Source organism: Mus caroli, chromosome 3 (assembly GCF_900094665.2).
Source record: "Mus caroli chromosome 3, CAROLI_EIJ_v1.1, whole genome shotgun sequence".
Taxonomy (NCBI): Eukaryota; Metazoa; Chordata; class Mammalia; order Rodentia; family Muridae; genus Mus; species Mus caroli.
In genome coordinates this window covers 96998867-97008596 of record NC_034572.1, presented here as the reverse complement: position 1 = coordinate 97008596, position 9730 = coordinate 96998867, and the positions used below count along the sequence as shown (strand labels likewise).

At 40.1% G+C, this 9730-nt stretch overlaps 1 protein-coding gene across 1 annotated transcript in view; it reads left to right on the top strand.

The window, feature by feature from the left end:
• The first annotated feature begins 3845 nt into the window (after nt 1-3845).
• The window catches only part of Sycp1 (synaptonemal complex protein 1), a 92027-nt gene continuing 86142 nt past the window's right edge, over nt 3846-9730 (top strand). The window contains exons 1-6 of the mRNA XM_029475543.1: nt 3846-4175; nt 4851-4923; nt 5082-5125; nt 5488-5544; nt 6937-7101; nt 8069-8136. Coding sequence (XP_029331403.1) covers nt 4068-4175; nt 4851-4923; nt 5082-5125; nt 5488-5544; nt 6937-7101; nt 8069-8136 — 515 coding nt within the window. The 5' untranslated portion in view covers nt 3846-4067. The remainder of the gene's footprint in view (nt 4176-4850; nt 4924-5081; nt 5126-5487; nt 5545-6936; nt 7102-8068; nt 8137-9730) is intronic.

Genomic DNA, 9730 nt, shown 5'->3' with positions numbered 1-9730 from the left:
GATTGGACTGGAGCAGAAGCTGTGTTCCACTCACCAGAAGTCTTAAGATCCTGTGGTGGGTTTTGTGGGTAGCTGGCGAGTGTCAGCCGACCCTGCGCCGTAGCTACCCCAGTGTTGTTCTGACCGGAAGAGTTGTTTACAGTCTTAAAGGGTGCGTCCATGATGATCATGGCATGTGGAGAGCCGTGCCGCGAGCAATCGCCATTATAAGATGGCGCTGGCCTCTGCTGTGCCTAACTAGTAAACAAGCCTTGTGCGCAAGTGCGAGAGTGAACTCACGCTTAGTCACTGCCCATCTTGGGTCGTAGTAGTGGGGTGATGGGCGAGCAACGAATCAGGAGCTGACACCCCACATCAGGTGCTGAAACGCCATGGCTGAGGGCTATATAAGTGACCCCATTTTCCGGGGTCTGGGTCCTCCCTCTTGAAGAAGCAATAAAGCTTTTGCTGCAGAAGATTCCGGTTGTCCCGAGTGTGTTCTTGCTGGCGAGAACTGTAGCTCGGAACAATGGCAGGTAGCATGGCACCAGGCATGCACTGGAGCAGTATCTGAAGAGCTTACATTCTGATTGGCAAGTTGGAGGCAGGGGGTGGGGGAGAAGAAAGTGGCTGATGGGGCCTGGGACAGGATTTGGAAATCTCAAAGCCCATCCCTAGTGACACACCTCCTCCAACAAGGCCACACCCAGTCCTCCTCAAATAGGTCCACCAAGTAGGGACCAAGCAGTCAAATATAGGAAGAAGTTGGGCCTGTGCCCATTCAAACCACCGCAAGTGGGTCTCTGATGGAGGGCATCAACTACACCACAAGCTAGAAACTTAGCATTTATTAGCATACTCTAAGGAGTCAGGATAGCTGGTCTTAGTTGAAGTTTTCTGAGACTGGGTAGCCTCAAGTTGTGTCATCTCAGAGGAGGAAGCGGTGGGTGCTAGTTTTTGCACAGACCGTCAATATCCACACATGCCACAGAGGAAGGCTTTGTTATTCCCGTAGGTCTGTGGCATTGATCTTATTTTGACATGGCTGCACTCCCATCAATAACCCACATTCACTTAGAATTTCCTTTGTTTTACACTCTAAATTTATCCCACCAAAGGAAATATCAGCTAAAGATAAAGGAACACATTTTTATTATTCTGTAATGCCACACATACAAATAACCTTTTTGTATGCATCAAACTTTTCTCTTGAGAGCACCCAGTGCAGCTTGATTTCAACAGCTGAATTTTTAAAGGAAGATCTGAAATAAATGCTAATGAGAGCTCTGGCTCTTTGATGAAACTATCAGGGTTGGTGAACTTGTCAGAATTAATGTGAAACTGAGGAGGTGAAGCTGAAATGCTTTGGAGAGCCGTGTTTTTAAATAGCTTCATTTTTCTTCCTCTTTAGAACAGATGCAGATTTAATGGTCTCTATGTGGATGCACAGCGATATCTCCTTCAACTGCTTTCTGAATGCAGTCTTGTGGGTTTAAACAGTATGCTTACATTTATAGCATGCAGATAATAGCATAGAATATAAAAAGGGACACTTAATCTTACGAACATCATTTATGAAATGTATTGCTATTACGATGTCTCTGTTTGGGAAAAGGAAGGGGAGAAGGAAAAAATAGAGCAAAACAGATAAAGAAAAAGAAAAGAAATAGAGCCAAAAAAAAAATTAAAAATAGCCAAGGTACCTCAGGGAACTTGTGAGTGTGGATACAATGTAAGCAGCCACTGCCACATTCTCCTGCCTCCAGGCCACATCCTGAGATGTTCCCATATCCTGAGAAACTGAGGTGTAAATAAAATAATGATAATAGTAATAATAAGCTAGTTTGTTTGGTAAAAGTCATTTCAAGATAGCATTATTGGGCTGTGGTACTTACTACTAACTGCTTTTAAGCAATATTTACAGTAACTGAGCAGAAAGATATGAAAAAGTGTGCAGTTTTGTGGATGGAAAGGATCTTGATCAAGCTTAAACTGGCAGATAAAAGGGTGTACTTGTTAAAAATATTACTGCAGCTTAGGAGAAGCCTTTCAAAGCAAGAGGCTCCTTACGATCAATGCCTGATATTCCGAGGACTCTAGCTTTCAGAAAACCCAAATTCATTTGTAAGGAGAGAGTGAATTGAGAATGCACCTGAACAAAAGGGTTCTCTGCAGGGCCCCTGCCTGAAAACAACCTCCTAAGAGTTTCTCTAGCTTTGGCCTTTAAGGCAGATAGAGGATGCAGTAGTTGGAGTCCAACGAACCAGTTTATGTCTTCAGCTGGCGACAGAACTTGGAGGTCAGCACTGATTTTGCAGGCAGGCTAGATGTGAGAATGAGGGATCATGAAAACTGTAGTGATCACTGAGGGCACACAATACGTGTTAGGGTCTGATTCCCTGCAAGCTGGCCCTGGAGGCCATTGTATGAAGCTGTGAAGGTCAAGCCTAGGTTATAATGGAGAATCCAGCATGGTTGGAGATGCCAGGACTGTGAAGCCTCTGCAGAGGAAAGATGCAGGCATGAAGTGGAGTTAGCTCAGTTGGGGAGAGCTGGATCATGGCATGTCTCAAGACTATAATGATGATATATCTAGTTAGCCAAATCTGAGTCTTTGATTTCCCTCCCTTTTACTTAAGTTAAAACACACTAATTCAACCTGGTAAAGGTACAATCCAGCTGACACCTCATCTCCACTACCCCTGTGGATCGATCATTCAGGTCCTTATATCTTGTCCTAGGTATTAAAACGGGCTCACTCCATAAACCGGAACCATTCTTTATACCATGAATTTTCTTCCAAACATGATCATGCTAACCCTGATGCTCAAAATTTCATGATCCTCATCTGTAAAGTACAAAACACGCCCCTGCCCCCAACCAGTTTTAGCCTTCACCTCTTCTTTTTATGTCCAACCTTGGCACTCTGTTTTCCCACCAAGTCTCCCTGCTCCGCCCCCCACCCCATCCTACTTCTTGGCCTCATTAAGACTCACAGACAGCTCTCGTTTTGCTTGCTTTAGTCGGGGGTATTGTGTAGCCACAGCAAACGCAGTTACAAACACATACAGGAAGTTCTACAGACTCCCAAAGCCATCTTTAGCACCCAGAGACCACAGGACTCCTCAGAAATGACTTCTTTTTATGGGGCTTATGGCTGTAGCACAGGACTCATGTTTGGTTCCCAGCATCCACCCGGCAACTAACAACCATCTGTAACTCCAATTCCAAGGGCTCCTACTCCTTCTTATGGACGCCCAGGACGCTGCACGTGGTGCACGTGTTGATGCATACATCCACATGAAACACTGTATAACACACACCAGAACATAATGCATCCTTAGAAAAGGAAAGCACGGAGACGCCTTTAAATGGCTATACACCAACGAGGGGGATTGGGGGGAGCTTTCCCGGCATCCTCCGACAATTCTGAGTGTAGACTTGGCCGAGAACCAGAATCCAGCACGTGGGAATGGAAATCTCGCGAGAAGTGCTGTGCGCGAGATCTCGGCCAGCTGGACCAACCGTTAAATTGAGCCGGTCGCGGCCAGCCTACCAGTCCCGCGAGTTCAGTTCTCGGGCTTCCAGGAGGTTCTGAGGGGAAGCTCGCGGTTGTGTTCCATGTTGTCTTCATAAAGGAGCGCTCGCGGGTCCACGGGCGGAGCCTGACAACGGTGAGGGTGTGGAGGGTGTCGGGGCCTGAGGTCCACGTGCGCACCGCCGTCACGCGTGTCCGGGTGCGCTGGTGCGCGGCTTCGCGGGCTTCGCGGGCTTCGCGGGCTTCGCGGGCTTCGCGGGCTTCGCGGGCTTCGCGGGCTTCGCGGGCTTCGCGGGCTTCGCGGGCCAGGGAGCGCCGGGGCTTGGGCCTCAGGCTGTCGCGGGCGGCCTTTGAGGTTCGGGCTGGGGCCGTGGTTCCACGAGGTTCGCGTGGCCGGCTGGAGCGGGGAGATGGCGCGACCGTGCAGGCCACACCCGCCGCGGGGGTGACACGGACGCTGGGCCCCTCTGAGGGACCTGGCTCACTGTGCTTCGGCCTCACTCACCGAGCCGTGTGACCTCTTCCCTTCCCCCGAGGCCCAGGAGGCAGCATGGAGAAGCAAAAGCCCTTCACGCTGTTCGTCCCGCCGAGGCTGAGCAGCAGTCAAGTGTCCGCCGTGAAACCGCAGACGGCGGGAGGAGACTCCAACTACTTCAAGGTCAGCTTGCGTGGGCGCCTCGGAGACAGTGCCCGGGCCCGGGAGGGGGCGAAAGACGCGTGCCGCCGCCGAGCCCGGAGACCCGAGGTCCACCCCTAGAAAGTTCCATCCCTAGAACGCACGCGGTCAAGGGCGGGAAGGGCGGCTTCCACACCACGGGCATGTGCGCGAGTCCACGGAGACTCACAAGAGAGATGCTAATAAGAAAAGCATGCCTTGCACTTTGTATGCTACATTAATCGCTGATATACCCTAAATTTTGTGATGGATTTTTTTTTTTTTTTTGCCTGTAATTACAGGTCTTATTGTATGTTTCGAACATTCAAGCTTTTTAGACTCCTTTAAAAGTGATTCTTGTAAAATTCACTGCTGGGCTGGAGAATGGCTCCGCCCCCAAGAGCACATACAATTCCCAGTATTTCTATTTTTGCAGGGCCGGGTCTTTGATATGCGGTTAATATTTTAATTTTACATGCTGCAGATAATTTCTGCTGTAGCCAAGACATGTCATTGATATTTGATTTAGTGAAGATCTCAATTTGGTTGAGTGAGATTGAAGGAAACCATATACTATTGAAATTATTAATATTCTAGAATATCTACAAAGTTTCTGTTACGTAATAACAATAAAGAGGTATTGAGCAGAATATTTAAAGAACCTCTTTGTATTTCTAGACTGTCAACAAATGTACAGAAGGTGATTTTGGTGTTCCATTTACAATGTCCAGTCGGGAAAACATTGATAAAGGTAGGTTTGGACAAATATGTAAATTTTCATAGAAACATTTTGTTATATACATTGCCAGTTATACAACACAAGTATTACATTAATACTCTTGACATTCAGCTAGATAAAATAATATAAAGTGATGTTCTCATACTTAATGACACTTTCTTATTTTACAGATCCTGCTTTTCAAAAACTTAATATTTTGCCCACGATCGAACAGGTTAGTAAGATTGTAATAAGAATTAAATTATTAGAGATTGTAATTAGAGATTGAAATATTTGAAGAAAAAAATTGGTAGTTGTGGGATTAGTAGTTTTATATAATTTAATTCTTATTACATTTGTGTATATGTGTGCTTATGTATATTTGTATGTATGTGAGTGTCACACATACCATGATATATGTGTGGAGGTCATACTACAACTTGTAAATCTGGGCTCAAATCAGGTTCTCATTGTGGCCATCATTGTTACTCATGGAGCCATTTTGCTAATCATAGTCTGGTGTATTTAACTGTCATTAGCTTTGAAAAATATAATCTTACAGGTTTTTTTTTTTTTTTTTTTTTTTTTTTTTTTTAGGTTGCTAATTCTGGCAGTTGTCACTATCAGGAAGGAGTAAATGACTCTGATTTTGAGGTCAGATATTTCCTTCTTATTTCTGGAATTTCATTTATTATTTGAATATACATTTTTAAGTTCTCAAAGTATTTGAGTTAATGTTTTAAAATATTTTCTTTGAAGACTTTCTTTTAGTGGCTCTGGGGACTAAATCAGAGCCTCATGCACTTTAAGTGGCAACTGTTCTACAACAAAGTTGTATCTATATTCCAGATTTTTTTTCCTCTTAAAGTATTTGAAGTGCTAAACATTTATATTTTCCTAGGTAAAAGAAAACAAATCTTTTGGGGAAATTAAATTTTAAATAAAAAAAATTAAAACTAGAAGAGTAGAGAGATATGTGGAAAGGTTAGCATTTTACAAAAATAATCTTTGACAGGTAAAATTGTCATTTGGCTGTGGTTTTTTATTAGATATTTTCTTTATTTACACTTCAAATGTTATCCCCTTTCCTAGTTTCCCCTCCGAAAATCCCCTATCCCCTTCCCTCTCCTCCTGCTCCCCAACCTACCCACTCCCCATTCCTGGCCCTGGCATTTCCCTATACTGGGGCATCAGAGCCTTCACAGGACCCAAGGGTCTCTCCTCCCATTGATGACTGATTAGGCCATCCTCTGCTATATATGCAGCCATTTGGCTACTTTATTGTACAAGAAATTTATTTATAGAATATGGCAAATTTTTTGTATTATAAGAGTCGTTCTTACAAGCATATCTTATAAATCAAGGCAAATTTCGGGGCCTGATAAATGCTATATGCCTATTGCAAGGGTTAATAGTGTCACAGAATAAAAAAAAATTGGAACCAGTCTATATTTTGATAACAGGCTAAATGCAAGCAAATATCAAGTTTATTTCTAAAATATGATTGGGAGTATAGCTTCATGTTAGAGTTATGTTATTTGTATAGTATGTGAGATGCCATGAGTTAGCTCCCCAGCTCCAACATAAAAAGCAAACCCAAATTCCTCTGGCATTTATAATATGATAATGAATAAAAAAAAGTCAAGAACTCTAAAACCTCAGGCTCATTGAAAATTACGTATTTTATTTACTACTTTCTTGTCATATTCTTAATATACTCTTAATCCTCAAATGATTTCTCTAAACAAAATGCTTTAATACAATAGTTAACTTTTATATATTTCCTGTGGAGTGATGTATTTTAACTGTTATTGAGTCAGATTCTATTACTGAATTAAATTAACTTTAGCATTTTTCAGTCTTGATTTTAGTCAGTGATTTTAGTGAAATAGCATATGATGTCTTGATACTATGAAAGTTAATCTTGCTACAGTATAAATCAAATAGACAGTTTGTCACCATTAGTATATATGCATATGTAGTAGGTAACTATTGTTGGTTATAGTAAAATTTAGACAATTAACTTTTGGAAATCCATTTAAGTAGAATTCAGAGCCAATGAGCAGACTGTATTCAAAGCTGTATAAAGAGGCTGAAAAGATAAAAAAGTGGAAAGTGAGCATAGAATCTGAACTGAAGCAGAAAGAAAATAAGTTGCAAGAAAACAGAAAGATAATTGAAGCCCAGCGAAAAGCCATTCAGGAACTTCAGGTATAATGGTGTTTTGGATTATAAATATGGCAAATAAATACTATTTGAATAAAAAATAAAAGAAAAAAGATAAAAATATGGCAGTAAATATTAGCACAATACTGTTGGAAATAGAATTCAAATTGAATTGCATTCATGTGGCAGATATTTTTGAGAACAAGGCTTTTTGAAATTTCACTAATAAAAGTTACAGGTCAGATTCAAGAATGAATACAGGACAAGTTCCACGAAGATGATTAAGGAAATAATTAGATAATGGCAAATTTAGTCACATTCATTCATTAAAAAGAGTTTAAAATTTTATTAAGTCCTATTATTGATGTTTAATTTGATGTGATATATATATCAGAATGTATTTATGAAACTGTAGTTATAACATAGAATGAGAAAAAGTCAAAGTACAAGCAGCTAATTCACTTCAATATTATTAGAAATAATATTTTCTAAATAGTATTGAATGATTTTACTGGTCATTCAGCACATTTTAAGCTGGTGAAAGTAAAAGGTTCGTCCCTCCCTTTTTATATTATTTAATGTATGAGTGTGTTTGTGTGTGTGTGTGTGTGTGTGTGTGTTTAGGTCAGAAGACAACTTCTAGGATTCAGTCTTCTGCCTCTATCATGTAGGTTCTGAGGACTGAACTCAGAGTGCCAGGGATGATAGCATATGTCTTAACTGGCTGAGCCATCTTGTACTCCCTTTCCCTTTCTTGACTTGGGGTTTAGTCTTATGTAGTTCAGGCTGGCCCCAGACTCCTGATGTTCATGCCTCCACCTCCCAAGGAGTGTCATATTTTTATGGACAATTCATAAACTCTAATAAAACTTTTCCTTTTATGTGGAAAGAAAATAATTTTATAGAATTTATGTAATAACATGCTAGTAAAGAAAATTGGCTTAATGATTACATTCTATGCTCCCTAATTTTTAAATGAAATATAATTAACTTATTCTATTTTATAAATTAGTTTGAAAATGAAAAAGTAAGCTTGAAATTAGAAGAAGAAATTCAAGAAAATAAAGATTTAATAAAGGGGTAAGTAGTAATTTTACTTTCAAATTTATTAAAATAACTTTTATTTGTTGGATACTTTTTTGTGTTATATACTATAGCAATAATAATTTCTTTCTGAGTGTGTGGGGAGCCTAGACAGCCCTGAGTGGTTGTGGAGGGAGTGGATGACATCTTGAGTGAATGTCTATTGTTTGATGTAGCTAAGCCTTAGGCCCTTGAGAGTGGTGAAACCTTAGGGTGAGGCATGAGGGATGACAAATCTTTTCTCTGTTCTAAGAGAGAATGTTAACTTTATGCAAGTAAGAATGTTTATGAATAAACATTCATAATGTTTATTCATAAATGTTGACCAGTGGGTTCAAACACTGGTAACTGTAGCTTCTTCCTCCTGAGTGATTAATACCTGAGACTGCTCCCTGACAGAGTCCTCTTACCAAGACTAACTAACTAGCTCCTTCTGGTGTGTTGTACATGCATTTATTATGTTTATTATATAATTTCATATTATTATATATTATGTACAATATAACATTTTATAACCATATAACTATATAATTATATATAACATATACTAAAACAACATACTTATGTAATACATAATATTTACATATATGTAAAATGTTATATATATATAATATACAAAGTATATGAAATATATCACATATATTATTTGTATTGTATAAAAATATGAGATAGTTAAATTAATATTTATTGTATACAACATAGTTGTTGCATAGTTGGTGTATCTCCATCAAAGTGAATGCAGCTCATCTGATGCTGGCTTTTCTATATATGTGTCTGTGTGTCCTTTTTTCATTCCTTTGCCACTTCAGTTAGGTTTCCAGGACTAAGCCATCAGGTTATGGCATTAATGCTATGGAAAAAAAGGGAGTATACCCATTTTACCTTTTTAGATTTAGCAAGCTGTCTAATGATGAATAACTTCTCACTTTCTAAACTGTCAGGTGTCAGGAAGAATCATTTCCTGGAATCAAAAACGATGCCTTAAAAGACGCCTAAACTACCTTGGCATATTGTCCATCTACTTGTGTCACTGTTTCCCTAGAAGCAACACTTAAAAGAGTCAGCTCAATTTGGAACTGCTTTTCCCTCTGAAATGCTGTTTTTTAAAAAATTCTTTTGGTCTGTAATAATTCATTTGTCCTGAAAAATTAAATGTTTGAAAAATAAAACCAAATTGTTCTTTATACTAGTAAATTATTACCTAGATATCTTATTCACACAATGAATACCTACTGAGAAAATTAACCTTTTGTTTTTGTTTTGTTGTTGTTGTTGTTGTTTTTTGTTTTGGTTTTTTGAGACTGGGTTTCTCTATATAGCCCTAGCTGTCCTGCAACTCACTCTGTAGACCAGGCTGGCCTCGAACTCAGAAATTGCCTGCCTCTACCTCTCAAGTGATCGGATTAAAGGCATGTGCCACCACCGTCCCGCAACCTTTTGGTTTTAAAGGTTAGGCATTGTGCTCTTTTTCTTTCTTTCTTTTTTTCTCTCTCTCTTCCTTCCTTCCTTCCTTCCTTCCTTCCTTCCTTCCTTCCTTCCTTCCTTCCTTCCTTCCTTCCTTCCTTCCTTCCTTCCTTCCTCCCTCCCTCCC